Below are 16,674 nucleotides of genomic sequence, written 5' to 3'. Positions count from 1 at the left end.
TATTCTTCTAAAGAAGTCTCCATCGTTATTTTGTTTTTTGCATCTTAGCTGCAACAAAAGACAGGTTTGTTATTTTGTAACAACTTTGCTCCATTATCTTTTTTTCATTTTTTAAACGGATTTTATTTTAAATATAATTTGTGTCTTGAGAAGACTGTATTACAATTGTTGTGTATAATAAAATTATTGAAAGGCGTGTGTTTTGCTTTATTTATTTTAATTGGTTGATACGTTTCGAGACAAAAAAGTAAACAAAAGATTAATATATATTTGATACATATATTATACATATTTGATTAAATGCCATTTTTAAATTTGTCATTTAATACTTACTTGATTCAGCTAAAAAATATGTAACTTTTTTGGGGAAATATAACTTACGAGACAGATGCCTAATTTGGTTTATAATACGAACTAGAATAAAAAGAAAAACAAACCAGTGAAGGGTATCGTTAGTAGATGCATTGTGTTTCAACTGCGCTTAAGTGGTGTACTTATGATCAAGTGGAAAAACTAGTATACTTAAGTTTCTTAAGTCTCGAAAGTATAAATATTTATTCGTTTAAGCAATATGAGCTGTATTTTTTAGAATTTTATTTTGGTTCAAAAACCTGTTAGTATGACGAGTCTGCATGTAACTTAAACTTTTATGATGTATAAGATTTGAAAAAAATCATCAATTTTTGTCAGAAGAAGGATTTCTCTTGAAAGGAATATATATAATTTTTGTTCAGGATGACAATAATTCAATTTTTTTCAATAAAGGCTTATAACGGCTTTTCCCACAAAAGAAAGCTAACCGAAATTTAACTGTCATGATATTTTTTGTCATTTTAGCTGAAAATAACATTTTCGTAAAAAAAAAAAATGAAATTGCAGATCATATCGCTTTAAATGTTGGCCGATTTCTTTTTCAGAAAAGACCCTTGGCAAAGAAGCTTTTAGTATTGTAAAATGTTGACTATGTGATACAAGACCAAAAGCAATTTAATGTGAATTTAAATCGTTTATTTATTATAAATATTTAGTAAAATGTGCCGGATCCTTACGTAACAATTTCCTGTGTTTGTTTGTTTGTTTGTTTTGTGTTGTAGTTTTATTGGTAACATCTACACAAAATATACCAGTTAAAACAAATAATTGATACATTTTAACAATAACTTTATTAGCAACAGTTTGCAAAATACATGTGTTCACTGGGAGCAAATGGTGTCATAAAATGATACTTTTTTACGTGAAAACTAACAATTGTGTATACAAGTAAAATTTAGACATAATGTATTTTGTAAATCGATCACATTGTTTACACGATTGAATGTTGTGTAGCATGTGCCATAATTAAAATATAAATAGACTTTTGCGGACGATAAAACATCCGAGTACATCAACTCTACTCATTATGATAGTGAACAGTCAGCAATGAAGCAGCTTTTCTTAATAATCGGTTTCCTTGGATACCAAAGCTACACTCATAGCGCTATCAACTGCAAAAACCAATATGGGAGAGCTGTTGACTGGTAAGATATCATGCATATTTGGAATTATATCTATTTGCATTAGTTTGAATGTTAGTGTTAAATTGATTTGAAACATTAATTATACTATCTGCATTTAGAATTGTGGTCTGTGATATCAATTACATAATATCATAACAGTACTACAGAATGACTTTAAGGAGTGTAATTATAAAGAATGATTATTGATTTACCGCCAAACAAAATCCATTTCATCTACTGAAAACATTTCTAATAATCACATACATGTATTACGCGCGATTCAACTGTTTAAATTAGGGATTACAATGTCTACCCGGTTAACCGGTTACTCGGTCGGAACAGTGGTAACCGGTTACAAAATGAGTAATCGGTTACTTCTTTGCCTTCTCTTTTTTGAGTTGTATATTTAAACGCAATTTAATTGCAAAGAACTAAATAAGATATGAGTTAAATTTGGTCCTCATAATTTGCCATTTTTAAAGTGTTTCTAGTACAATAAAATGTTATGTTATATTTTAGAAGAGTTGATGTAAAATATATCTTTCACCAATTTATTTGATTTATTTGCACTCATTGGCAGTATATGATTTCAGAAGTGACGCTATTTCTATAATTCAATCAAAATCAGTCAAAAATTGACATTTTTCTTATCTTTTTATGAATGGGAAATATAAAGCGCATGCTTGAACAAGGAAATTTTTTTGTCAATTATTGGACTTAGGTAGATACATCTCTGATGAAAAATATGTTGTTTGTTCAAGCATGCGCTCTATGTTTTATGAAATAAGAACTTCTTGAAAACAAGCTGTTTTATGCTAAAAATGCAAAAATGGCGGGAAAAGTTAGTCTTTACGATGTCATATTTCTAAATTGTATGCACTTGAATCAAAATAAACATTATGTAAAAAAAAATCATATATATATATATATATATATATATATATATATATATATATATATATATATATATATATATATATATATATATATTTACTGATCAAAATAAGTTAAGCAATTGCTTTTGCATAGATATAATTTTAAAAAGAGTTCTTGATTTGTCTATTATGTATTTCTCTGAAGTCAATAGAATTAAAGAAATCAAAAGACAGTGTTTTTTTCTAAAGCTCGACGCGTTAAATCCATGATGTCTAGCGTTGGTACAATGAAACAATAAATAGGTTATGCTTGAATGATCACAGTCCGGAGAAAGTTTACTTCCTAGAAAAACTTGTCGAACTGTTTAAAGGAAAACCGGTAAAAGTTGCAAAAACGTCTAATGGGGAAACGACCAGGACTTTCTGAAAATGAACGTCAACGGGCAATAGGGATGTTAACTGCTGGTTGCTCGCAGAGAGATGTTTCTCAGGAGTTTAATGTGCATCCGTCTACCATATGCCAACTTTGGAACCGATTTAGGACAACTGGAAACGTCAGCGACCGACGGCGTTCAGGACGTCCACGTAAAACGACTGTCAGACAAGACCGTTTCATTGTAACAACGTCAAGACGTTACCGTTTCATGGCTGCTCCTAGAGTTGCAGAAGAGTTGCACCGAGCTACTGGAGTAAGGTTATGTGGTCAAAGTGTAAGAAACAGGCTACGTTCAGCAAACCTTCGAGCTCGAAGACCTCTCACTGCAGTACCATTAACTCAACGTCATCGACAAACCCGCATCGCATGGGCCAATACTTACCGTCGCTGGATTCAGAGACAATGGAATGAGGTTCTGTTCACCGATGAATCGCGATTTAACGTCGATTTTGCAGATGGAAGACTTCGTGTATGGAGACGCAGAAACGAGCGATTTGATCCAGAAAACATTATCCAACGTGATCGTTATGGCGGCGGAAGTGTCATGGTTTGGGGTGGAATAAGCCAACGGGGTAAAACGGTGCTTGTGGTAGTTAATGGGACGTTAAATTCTCAAAGATACTGCGACGAGGTTGTCGTTCCTGTAGTTGTCCCCTTTTTGCGCCAAGGTAATGCAAGAATCCTGCAGCAAGACAATGCCCGTCCGCACACAGCACGTCACACACAAACCACCTTTCAACAAAACAATATTGTCAATTTGGATTGGGCTGCACGATCGCCAGATTTGTCACCAATTGAGCACGTTTGGGACATTCTTGGTCGTCATTTAAGACAGCGACATCACGTCAATAACGTAGCGGAACTGATCCTTTGCCCTGCAGCATGAGTGGAATCAGATCTCAATGCAAGAGGTACGAAATCTAATTAGGAGCATGAGACGCCTCTGTATGGCCGTTACTGTAGCAAATGGAGGCCACACAAAATACTGAAATTGAGGGTGACTTAAAGACCTTAACCCCTATTAAGTTTTACGCTGTTTTCTTGCGTAACGGAGCAAGATTGACTAGAATGTTTAATCCAGTTTATTCACGTTAAAACAATCCCATAAATTAATTAAATATGAAGGTTGTATCTGATTTCTGTTACTGTGTTATATCAAATATTTTGAATTGCTAAACTTTTTTTGCTCAGTACATATATATATATATATATAGATATATATATATATATATATATATATATATATATATATATATATATATATATATATATATATATATATATATATATAATACAAAGAAAATAATTACAGTGAAATGATGATGTTCATTTTAGGGGGCCATTTAGGGCTCATATCATATATAGTCCTTTTGTAAATCAAAAGACATTAACTTTTAAAGAAGTTAAATGGAGAGTGTTAGTGCCTTTGTGAAGTGATCATAAGGGACATTTGTAATGTAGTATGTATTAAGACACCATTCCGCTGCCCTCTCTTGTGCAGCTTTTCGTTAATCATACTGAATTACTGTTATGGACTCTTACAGTTAGGATTAATTTCTTAAATTACTACGAAACTGTTACCTATGCATGTTTGCTTTTCTTATTTTTTAATGGTCTTATTAACGGATAAATGTCATCAGTAAGTCATATTTAACCATACTTTCAATAGAATATTCATATCGTGGAATTTGTGATATTATGATGGTTATTAAACAAAACCAGGAATAATATAGATGATCAATTTGTGCATCAATACGAGTCACCTGTTTATCGGTCGGAACGAATTCCAATCAACTGATTAACACTTAAACAATCAATTGTTATTGGTTATATTCAATATTAATCGAAATAATCAACAAAATACACATTAAATACAAACGACAGAATTTAAAAAAAATATAAAGGAAAACTTTTTATTTGCCAATTGAACATTCAAATTTATGTATTTAAAAACCAAACAACAAAATTTTAAAAAATTAAAATCTTTAAATAAACTATAAGCTGATGTTAAAAAAAACTAAAGAAAAAACAAACAAACAAACAACATCGCTGATAACTACATTTTGTCTAGCAATTTAGAGCATTCTCGGGCGAGAAAGATGGCATCAGGTAAAAATAATGAAAAACAGAGACGACAAAATGCTGCACGACATATTTAAGAAGGTCTGACAATGAAAAATGTAAAAACTGTTACTGTTTTGCGACCTTAAACTCTATAGTCGTCATCTTACTACAAAAGTGCGTTTCAGGTCTTCACATATAGCACTATAAAACTACTGACAAGACGTCCCTTTAAAGAAATGATTCTATATATGATCATACCAGTTGTCAGCAGAAAAGTTTAAAAAAATAGACCACCCTTAGTTACATTTCACTGTTATAACAATTAGTTTCAACATATTTTATTGAATTAAAACTATTAACTAAAGAATTAAAGCTATCAATGCATAGTGAACAAAGAAGTGCGAACCATAGTATATGCGCAAATAGTGAAATCCACCAATGCATCATGCCGTTGCACACTCTAGACCTAATTATCAAATTTTATTTCCTTAATCGGTACTTATATATCATTGTAACAATAGTTTGAAGGACATGTTCTTAATCATAACGATCTACTTGTTGGATACGGAAGTTTTTTTTTTTCCTTTTTGGTTCTTTTTCATAGAATTGTTTCAGTCACATATTTCAAAAATTTTACTTCAATTGCGCAGTAAACGTTTATCACACACAATTAAAAATACAGAATGCCATTTTTTGGTGGGGGTATATATATACCGTATTGTGCCATTTCGTATTTATAATGAAATTTTTATCTCTCAAAAAACTTTCATTTTTTGTATCAGGCATATGATATGATTTGTAAACAAAGAACAAACAGAAAAATTTATTATTATTTTTTTTGGCATTTTGTTTAAAAAAATTAACGGAATATAAAAAAAAATATTTATTTATATATAATTATTATTATATATGTTTATTAAACATATGGTTCCTATTCAAAGGTTTAGAAAAAAGCAGATGTGGTCAATTTGCTAAAATTTCTAGAAGGAGCATATTCTGTTGTTATACTGTTTGTTCAATTAAAAAAAAACTATCCCTGTCTTTTTTGCAACTAACAGAAAAAAAATTTAGACCTGTAGTGGCTATATGCACGTGCGCACATAAAATGTTAGTCGGGTCGTCCGTATTACACCACCATTTAACTTTAAACTATAAGATTTATGTGGTAATTTTTCTAAAATAGTCCCAATATCTCGACTTATTAAAAAAATGTTTCAAATATTTTTGACATAATATGTGCTAGAAAAAAAAAAACCTTTAAACCAAACGTGTTTCATCCCTTAAAACGTTCGCAATAAAATTATGATTAGCTCACGACAGGTTATCTTTCTTAACCAAGAAAATGTACATGATTGATAACCTTTAACTTTAAAAACAAATCAATTATAGAACCTCTTTCTATTTTTGGTTTTCTTCTTTTTGAAAGGTTTATACTTTACAAACTGCCAATGTTAAGCAGTGACGAATTGAAAACAGATGGAACAGAATTTTTCTACATGGATGAGGATAATCAAAATTTTCAGAAAACAAATGCGCATAATATTACCAAAACGAACGTTAATCCTTTGTTCGAAACTCTGAAACCAATTTACGCCAAAGTAAGTACTAAAAAACATCATTTTTTCTTCTGTTTTCAAGATGTTTAGGTAGAATCCATAACAGTATAATTGATCTAAATGTTAAGTATATTTACAAATGTACTGTTTTCCGGTAGCTTCCTTTTGCTTGAAACAAAATATCCTAAGGTAGAAAAAAAAATCTACATTTGCACATAATTTAGTCTTTCAAAATTGCCATGTGAAATGCGAAAAAAATTCTATCAAAACATGCGATAAATTTATGATATATGTAACATTGTTTCTCAATTCAAAAACATTTTCACTGTGTTCTTTTTTCGCAACATATGACTTTTTTACTACCAATAATAATTCTTTGAACATCAAGTTATTTTCAATTCATGAATATTTTTTACCGATTAAAAGTCCCCACTTCTTCAATCATATGCAATGTATAACGATCAACCACCATCTGGCCAAAATGCAGCGCAAGCAAAAGCACATTCAAAAGGTAACAATGAATTCTTAGAATTTGTGAATATAAATCTCATTTTCTCATGTTGTCATATGATTAATTTAACATTCGTTTTTATATTCCAAAAAAAAATTCAGGTATCGATGATTTTTTTTTTTAAATAATAGGTGCATTAGCTTTTGACAAAAAGACTGGATTTTGGATGATATCGAGTATACCTCGTTTTCCGGCTGAAGCAAGTAAAGGATATATTTTCTCAGACGAACAAAAACCATTTGGACAGATAGTATTATGTGTTACAGTTGACCAGAAACATAAAAAAGAAATAGGTAATGATATTTTTCTTATCAAAACGAAACATTTCTATTCGTTTTTCTAAGTATTCTTTTAAAAAACCATGTTCTTTTTTCTCCAGAAAGCATATTAAATACAACAAATCCTTACATATATGACCAGAAAGACATGACCGTTGGGAATAGCAAAGAAACACGTTCCAGGAGAGAAAATTTGAAAACATATGGGAAACAATTGCTGAAAGTATATGTAAAACCTGCCAAGTTTGAAAAGGGTGATTTTTATGTAAAATATTTTAAATATGTAAATATATATATATATATATATATATATATATATATATATATATATATATATATATATATATATATATATATATATATATATATATATATATATAAACCCTAATGGAATTAAATTCGTCTACCCCTCTGTAGAGGGTTTTTTTTTAGACTGTAAGTATAGTTAGAAAACTTTATGTTTATACCTCCACTTTGAAGGAGAGGGGGGTATACTTTTTTACCCTTGTGTATGTGTCTGTCTGTCTGTCCGTAACAAAACTTTCTGTCGCATATTTCTTAGCAACTGTTAACTGCAGATGCCTGAAATTTCAACACACTATTTGTTTAGGCATACCATATCGTTGGATATAGTTTTGTATCAATCGGGCGCCAACGTCCTGTAATGACGACTTTTTTTAGCCTAAATGTTCGTCAAACATATAGCAGCAACTTCATTTTGTGGATGCTTGAAATTTAACAAACTATTTTTTAAGGCATGGCATATCACGGAACATATTTTTGTACCAATCGGATGCCAACATCCTGTTAAATGTCAACATATTTTGCATATACACATCAGAGCGGAGGTTTTACTAGTAAACATTGGCTCACAGATATCTTATTTGTCTCAAGTTAATTAAATGTCTCTTCAAGTAGAAACAACTTTTATATATTTCTTTTTTTAAAAGCAAAGTTTTTTTCTCCAAAAAAAAAAAAACCCCAACCCCCCCCCCCAAAAAAAAAAAACAAAAAAAAAACAAAAAAAAAAAAAACAAAACAAAGGCCATCAAGCAAACACGTTTTATGAATATTAAGTTATCACAAAATTGTTATAATGGTTGTTTTTTTTTTGGACTGATTATAGTCAGAATTATTAACATTTTGTCTCATTTTCATTTAATGTTTTCAAATAGAAATTACAAAACTATTTCATTCAAAAAGCAAATGATTATGTAATTAAGTTGTACCAATAGTCAAATACGACATAATGTGAGAAAGGTTAAACTACATCTTTTTCTCATGCATTGTATGCCTGTTTCGAATTTTAAAAAAAGATGTATACATGTACACGAAAATATTCGCCCCTTTTTTGTCCTCCATGATAGCGGGCAGTTGTTAAAATGTGCAAAGTCCATATTTCATATTATTTTTCTTTAAGTACAACTCTGTGTCTGGGCGAATTAAAGACGGGGCGAAACTGTTTGGAAGTGTAGAAGGGCGAAAATTACACTTGGCAAAAATAACATACAATGACATAACGTATATATATATATATATATATATATATATATATATATATATATATATATATATATATATATATATATATATATATATATATACGTATTGTGGCTACATGAAATTGTTTTTTTTTTTTGTTTCATCAGACATATATACTCAACTGATAAGTCCAGGGCTAACCAGCGAAATCGACGTTCAAACATGGAGACCAGACCTTAAAAACACGAAAAAGGTTTGCAATGCTATGTATGTTTAATGATAGTAATTTAGTAGTAATATTACACAACATTGTACATTGTCTTTTATTGTAGTAGTATTAAATGTGTATTATTTTAAAAATTCATAAAAACAACCTTTTGCCATCTTTATATTCAAGTGACAAACATGACAAGGCACTCCGACATATATGCATTCACTGATAAAGACCAACAATGTTTGAATGAAAATAAAAAAAAATTAGAACTACCATTTAATTATCGTCCCTTATATGAAAAAAAATAACAGGAAGCTAACATGTGACACATTTTGTCGTATGACATTGAGTCACTTAGTTCAAACTGTTAAATTAAAATATAACGTGTTTTTAAGGCGTCGAAATAATGCTCGGTAGCGTTCTAATGATTGTCTGGATTGGCAATCGTTCAAAAACTCATAATCTGCACCGCATTTTAAATGCGCATAAGAAATAAGCTCTTTAAAGTATTAAACGTATTACATGGTTTTTTCCCATTTATTCAACTAAATTGTGTACAAAAAAAACCCGACTTTGCCTCCCTGGTTTTGACAATTCATAGCATAGGTATTAATTTGCTTAATCAAGAAATGGCGGATGAATACAATAAGGTGTAAAAATTCACTAGATATTATTTAAGTTTATCGCCTACATTTTAAGTGGAGACCGTATCCGATAGAAATGAACTTCATATGTAAAATTTATTTGTTATATGTATCGGGCACGGTGTCCAATTTACTTGTAAGCGATAAACGTATCTAGTGATTTTGTTGCAATAATTAAACACGATAATGCAGTTCGATTGGTCGAGCATTTTAGATAGCACGTGTTGTGGATTTGTTTGTAAACAACCATACAATAGGTTATCTGGTGTCAAACGGGAATTGAAATAAATAAAAGTATGTTTTATTATTATAATTGGGGACACACTGTTGATGTCTTGAAATTAGGAACCTGTGAAAATTGTTCAAAGAGTGTTTAAAGCAAAAAGAAAATAATCTATTATTGAACTTTTAAATTTCTTTTCAATTTTTGTAACCGTGATGAGTTAATGTATTATAAACGCACTAGTGCCAATTTTATAGGGATATATACTGATTTTTGTTTTTAAAGCAACAAAAACATAATTCATTTACTTTTTTTATTCAAATACATGTATTATTTGATGTACGCTCGTGGGTTTGCTGATGTCACAATATGATTCGACTTTGGAAAATGACAGTTTTAAACAAATATTGAATTTTAAAATAGAAAAACAAAAACATTTGAACAACATAAAATGAAATGTTTTAAAATTTTAGAATACAGATAATGCTTTTTTCTTGATCAATTGCATGAGAAGAATTTAAAGACCTGGCATAGGAAGTCATGTTATGTTACATAAAGTAGTGTTAGTGTATAATGTATAATGAGTGTTAGTTGTTTATTCTACATGTAAAAGAAAATGTTTAAGCTATACTAAACGATTGGACTCTTAAACAATTAAATTTTAGGTCTGTTTTTTCTACTGAAGATAAAAAGATATAAAAAATGGAAGACTATTTCTTTCATAGTCATCAAAAATGCTTACAAAATTATTTGATCAATTGCAATAGTTTTGTTCGATTATTTTGCATTGAGTTTCATGAAAAGGTAACATTTTCATTCTTTAAACCTATATTAATTTTATCTTTGTATTAAAAATCCACACTGAACTTGATAATAATGTCTTTCAATTATTTCAATTATTCAAAAACGCTTGGCAAGTTAAATAACACATTTTCGGTTTTTGGATTGTAGATCTAAAATATGATGAAGTTATACTTTTGTAGTGTTTCTTATTACTAAAAAGATTTTGTTTATAAATCTAAAAAGTTGTTTTGCAATTTTGGCAGAGAATACATATTGATTAGTTTTATGAATTATTTCTAAGTTGTCGTTTCTCTTATTGTGTATAGCAAGAAAGAATTTGTATGTTTCGTTTTAAAAAAAAAGTCAAAGTTTCGAAATGTGTTTAACGAACACAATTTGCATGTAATGATTGCTGTTTATTTCACTGAAAGAGCTATGCTTGATTTGAGACGCGAAACACTGTAAAAACATAACCTTGCACACCAAAAAAAAATAGAAAAAAAACTTCCAAGACCAATGCATCAAGGCAAATTCTCTAGGTAGATTTTCTCGGAAAAAAAAAAAAAAAAAAAAAAAAATATATATATATATATATATATATATATATATATATATATATATATATATATATATATATATATATATATATATTATTATTATTATTATTATTATTATTATTAAGTAAAATATTTTTCTCTAAAGTAAATTTAAACAATATTATTTATTTCGTCTGCATGTTTACCAATATATCTAATACAGGTATGGAATGTTGTTTATATTGACTTTGGAAAGGGAATATCATACAAAGCGTCGTTAGATCACTCCAAATGGGCGGTAGCCAAACATCAACCGTTTACTTGCATAGGGGACTTAAACAGGCAGGTACATGTATTATTCCTTATTAGATACATGCTTTATATAACCATTAAAGTGATTACTAAAACAAGTATAAATCTATTTAAATTTCAAAGTTTTTTATGATTTTCTTATACCAAAATGTACTACATTTAGGAAATTAAATGTTAGAAGTTTGTTATATGCGTTTCTCTACACAATACATATACTTCAACTTGAGTGTATCATAAGAACATGTATCTAAATGCATTTACTAAATATCTCTGTTTTATCTATTTTTTTTTCTATTTAACTAGAGAACACAGTTTAAACGAGGGGGTCTTTCCCTTTGCTTGAAGAATAGAAATGTTACAGAATCATTTCGAAATCTTTATTCCGATATCGTAAAGAAAAAACGTCCGAGGAAGACATGCCGGTATTCTGTTAGAGAGAAAATTCATAAATATCGCCTAAAATTTCGCCGTAGAAATCGCCAAAAAATTCGCCGTAATGATCGCCGAAAAAAAAATTAATTGAGTTTTCAATTAAAAGTTATCTGATTAATAACAATACTGGCGTTCTTGATCTTATGAGTTTTTAATTCATGGAATACTTACAAAAACAGTTCCATTACTTTAACATGTAATATCAGAAATTTTATATCTACTGTTCTGGCCCATATTGATTTAAAAAAAAATATGCATTGTTGTATACATGTGAACCAAAGGAAGTAAACAAGAACTCATTTGTGAAATCAGACAACCGATACACTTTAGTATCATTATCTTTGTAAATTATATTATGTTAGCTATTAACTATTAAAGTTAAGATACTACTACAATCTACAATTGCAATGGTTATTCAATGTGCAGATTTAGTTATTTATTTTTTCACTGTTCTCACTATCATTGACAGGAAGCAATTTTTCTTCAACAAAAGGGTGATGCCTATTACACCCCTTTACCCCAAAACATAATGATAAAAAATTAAAATTAAGCAGATATGCGTTTTTATCATATTAATATTTAATTTCAAAAAATACAAAGAATTATGTAATCTCGTAGAAAAATTTATTCATACTTATCTAGTGTATACTATGTCAGCATTACATGACTTTTGTTAAATCACATCTGGTAATAATTTTCGGTTCAAAGGTTTCAATAGAATCTAAATCTAAAAATATCTTCACTTTCATGTACTTTCCTTTTGATTTACGATTTTTTATGGTTCATCTTTAATGTTTTGAAAGGAAGTGTTTTACATATATTATTTTTTAATAAAACATTTGTCATTTACCTAACAAACCTGCGATAGTATCATAAAATTAATTAAATAAAAGAAATATAATGTCAACCTAATCCAAGTACTTTTTATTTTACTTAACAGATTAAAGAAAATGTGTAAACGTTTTGGTATTTAATTAACACTAACAAATTTTGTAAACTAAAAAAAAAGGATTTATTATTTGGCGGGTGTCATAGATAAAAAAGTATAATCTAATGCATACTTGTACATTCCTTATATAGTATTGTTAGAATCTGTGCGTGGAATATGGATATGGAATAAAAAAAATTCTACAATTGTAATCTAAAAAGTTAGACTAATCTTCATACATGTATGATATGGATTTTGCTTTTTGGTAATAACAGTTTTAATTTGTGTTCAAACAATTATTCATACCAACAATAAAGTATACACGTATTTCTGTATGAAACAGGATTTTTCTTGGATTGAAAACATTTATGAAACATGTCTCATATTTTTGTAGAAAAAAAAAGAGATGAAGATCAAATGACTGCAAGTGTACAATTACATGTATTCAATATTTCAATAATCGGAAAATAAAGTTACCATTTTGTTTTAGTCGTGGTTGAAAGAGAATGATATATTTCCAAGCTTATTTATGGTGCAAATTTTCAGAAATGTAAAACATTACGATTTGCATGTTTAATACACATATGTATTCAATGAAACCATACACCATGTGTTGAAGCAGTTAAAGATATGAAAAAGTCATCTGAACTGAATGCTTTATTCGATGATCATTAATCAACTTACTCACTTTTAAAATTATTTTCATTACTAAACATGCACATCTAAAACAGTAGACACAGTAGGGAAGTAATAACATTATGCTGCGTAAGTCACATCACTAGCACTTTGTAATTAAATTCAATTCAAAATTCATTCCATTAAAAACAAACTTTATCCAAAATCGATTTTCGTATGAAGGGGCTATAGCTTATATAATTTGCTTGGAGTACATGTATCCCATCACCTCCAGCTTTTGATGCATAATGGTTATTACGTTATATTACAACTGCAATTTAAATGAATTATGCGACAATTATGCATTTGATAATAAATATGATGCAATATTTATAAATTTACAAATGCCAGTAATAATAGCGAATTTACCTGTGCTGTATGTATATCTTTATCATTTACTGTGGAAATGTATATGTCAATTAGAGAGTTATGGCAATGTTTATGCTTATTATATGTACATGTATATATCTATGCAATGTATATCGCCTGATCCTCTCAAATTGTTGTTTGACAAAGCAAATAGAATGGTTGATGATGTTAATTGTATATAGGTAATAAACAGGCACGTAGTATTGGGCACGTAATATCCCCACACTTTTTCTTGCAGCAATTTTTTTTTTTAAATTTACATACTAAAAATTGAATTATTGTGGAGTTGACCCCCCCCCCCCCACACTTTTTTGGAAGTATATAACAATTGGAATGGAAAGTGAGAGAAATCGAAGTTATAGATATATACTAGGCCAGGGACCCCCCCCCCCCCTCCGGGTTAGGATTATGAAGGTTTGGGGAAATTGACTTTTACCCTACTTTTTTTTTGCTTGTCAAGATATTTTGGATGAGTCTGCCCCCCCCCCCCCCCCCCCCCCGCTATCAAAATCGATGCTACGAGCCTGATAAATATATGTCTATTACTGTGTTTAATTTAAGATTAAATAACTACTGGTCATATGTTAAGTGATAGCATTGTTGAATTTTAGATTCTGTTAGTATCTTAAAAATGATTAGTTCCTGCTATGTTTATGTAAACCTATAATAATGATGATATCATTCATTCTTAAGCAGAGGGGAGTGAAGTAGGAATGGATTTAATCTAATTCCTACTTGTATTTGTTTTTATTAACTATAACAATTTGAATATTCTAGGTTAGTTACTTACTTCTGTTGTTACGATAAATAAGTTCGTCTTGACATATCGATCGAAAGTAAAGCCCCACAGGTGTTCGATCATAATGGGGAATGTCAAGCTTTTGTTTATAGGAAGTAACCTCTCTTGGGTGGTGCTAAATCAATTCAAAGGTCCTATCCTTACAATCTATTCACTAGATATAACGTTATATATTTCGTACTTCCCTACATTGTTTATTAAATATTTTATATGCTTTGATCATAATGTCGTCGTCATTAGCTAGAAACTATTTTTGGCCTGTAAACTTAACGTTAGGTTGTTGTTTATGACATTTTGGCCTAGGCCTTTCCACCGGCTGGACGCGCTAACGCTCCCGTCACGGGGGTGGGGGTGGTGGTTTTTTGATAGAGATATTTAATACATATTTTCTATATTTGGCACACATTTTCAATTCTCATCATTATTTTTGTTTCTGTTATTTGCTATAAAATCGTGGATTAATGATGATGTCTTTTGAGACTGATGTTGATCATTGTAAATGGTATTACCGGTGTAAAAGGTAAAATATATTATCAAACTTAATAGTAAGACCGGACAAAATCTTGGGAAATTAATTAAAACAACATAGACAACGGTAAACATATTTTAGAGTGCGATTCTGACCTGTCTTATCCTATAACACATATTTATTCTATAAAAGTTCACAGACATATATTAATATTTAAGTGGACAGCTCACCAATCACTATACAATTTTTTTGTTTCCCCTTTTACTTGCCACTAAGCAATAGTTAAACGTTTTAAAATTTATGTCATAAATTTGAATTATATTTCTATTTGTTATATTCAGTAATATATTTCAACCATATACATGTAACTCTTTATAGATGAATAGTTAATCGCTTGTCCGAAAAGTATTAACAAAGAATCAATATTGTTTGCGTGGACCCTGAGGTCCACACAGAAAATATATAAGCGAAAGTGGGATTCGCTTTTGTAGAAAGATTCAGGAAAAACTATACCGATTTATCTGTGAGTGAATCTGTGTGGCCTTAATTATAAATAATAAAGAATCTGACCCCCTTCATAAAAACATTAAAAAAAAGTATGACTCTGATATGCCGATCATTAAAGAAGGGTGGGATATACAAAATATTGAAAATGCCATAATCTAATTGCAAATTGGATCCTTGGGATCAGGTTTTAACATTTTTGTCATTCAATAAAACAAAATGCTTATTTTCACCTTCAACTATGTTGTTTTTTTTCTTATTTCATAAAAAAAACCCCACTGTGCTGTCGTCTTGTCTGTTTATAACGAAGGAACATAACGTACGTTTACGTCAAGACCGAACTACAATATGCATAAAAACACTAATCGCGATGTTTTGTTGTTCTTCAAAATAGCGATTTCGTGAAATCTATGGTAGGCTGAGAAAATTACGAAAATCCTTTATTTTTATTTTTAGTGTGTTTCTTCATATTACTAAATAAATGTTGACTGTGTTTTCGGGCAACATTGATTATATTTGCCCCGAGGGACAAATTATTGCCTGACGTAAAGCGTCAACCCAATTAATATTTCGTTAATAGTTTATAATTTTTGAAAATAGCTTATTTATTTAAAAATAAAAACCATAAACATGTACACCTTTATCAGAGGGGGTAAAACAAATGCGATAAAAATTCAAGGCATTTTTGTTTAATATGTCGCCTAATTATCATTCGCATGTAAAGCTGTGTATCGTGAGCATTGTCGCTATGTTTAAAGGTGTGAAAAAAATATATCAAATATAGTCATTCGAGTCTCTGTATCAAATGAAAAAAAAATGTGAGCATAAACATATGTACACAATGCTATTCTAATGTCAGTGTTACAACTGGAATATATTGTTGTTCGTACTTTCTCTTATCATAGTCAATTAGAGTATTTACCATTTTTAAATAAGTTTTCTCATCATATCACAAATTGAATACATTTATTGATAAGCCCTAAAACTGCTTCAACGCGCCACAATAAAATTTATGATGCCCTCCTGGAAACAGTAATATTTTACAGGTAAAAGTTATCTTCCGAATAAATATTCTGCATTTTAATTAC

At 29.7% G+C, this 16,674-nt stretch overlaps 1 protein-coding gene across 1 annotated transcript; it reads left to right on the top strand.

The window, feature by feature from the left end:
* Positions 1 to 1,419: 1,419 nt before the first annotated feature.
* On the top strand, positions 1,420 to 13,191 carry LOC128174368 (cell-death-related nuclease 7-like). Its single transcript, XM_052839935.1, has 8 exons — positions 1,420 to 1,517; positions 6,298 to 6,469; positions 6,854 to 6,938; positions 7,070 to 7,231; positions 8,866 to 8,951; positions 11,322 to 11,444; positions 11,714 to 11,800; positions 13,165 to 13,191. Exons 1-8 carry the CDS (start codon positions 1,420 to 1,422, stop codon positions 13,189 to 13,191), a joined length of 840 nt encoding a protein of 279 aa, XP_052695895.1.
* The last annotated feature ends 3,483 nt before the right edge of the window (positions 13,192 to 16,674 follow it).

The sequence above is a fragment of the Crassostrea angulata genome, chromosome 2 (assembly GCF_025612915.1).
Source record: "Crassostrea angulata isolate pt1a10 chromosome 2, ASM2561291v2, whole genome shotgun sequence".
NCBI lineage: Eukaryota > Metazoa > Mollusca > Bivalvia > Ostreida > Ostreidae > Magallana > Magallana angulata.
The sequence above is the reverse complement of the archived record's forward strand: the minus strand, read 5'-3'. Positions and strand labels throughout refer to the sequence as shown.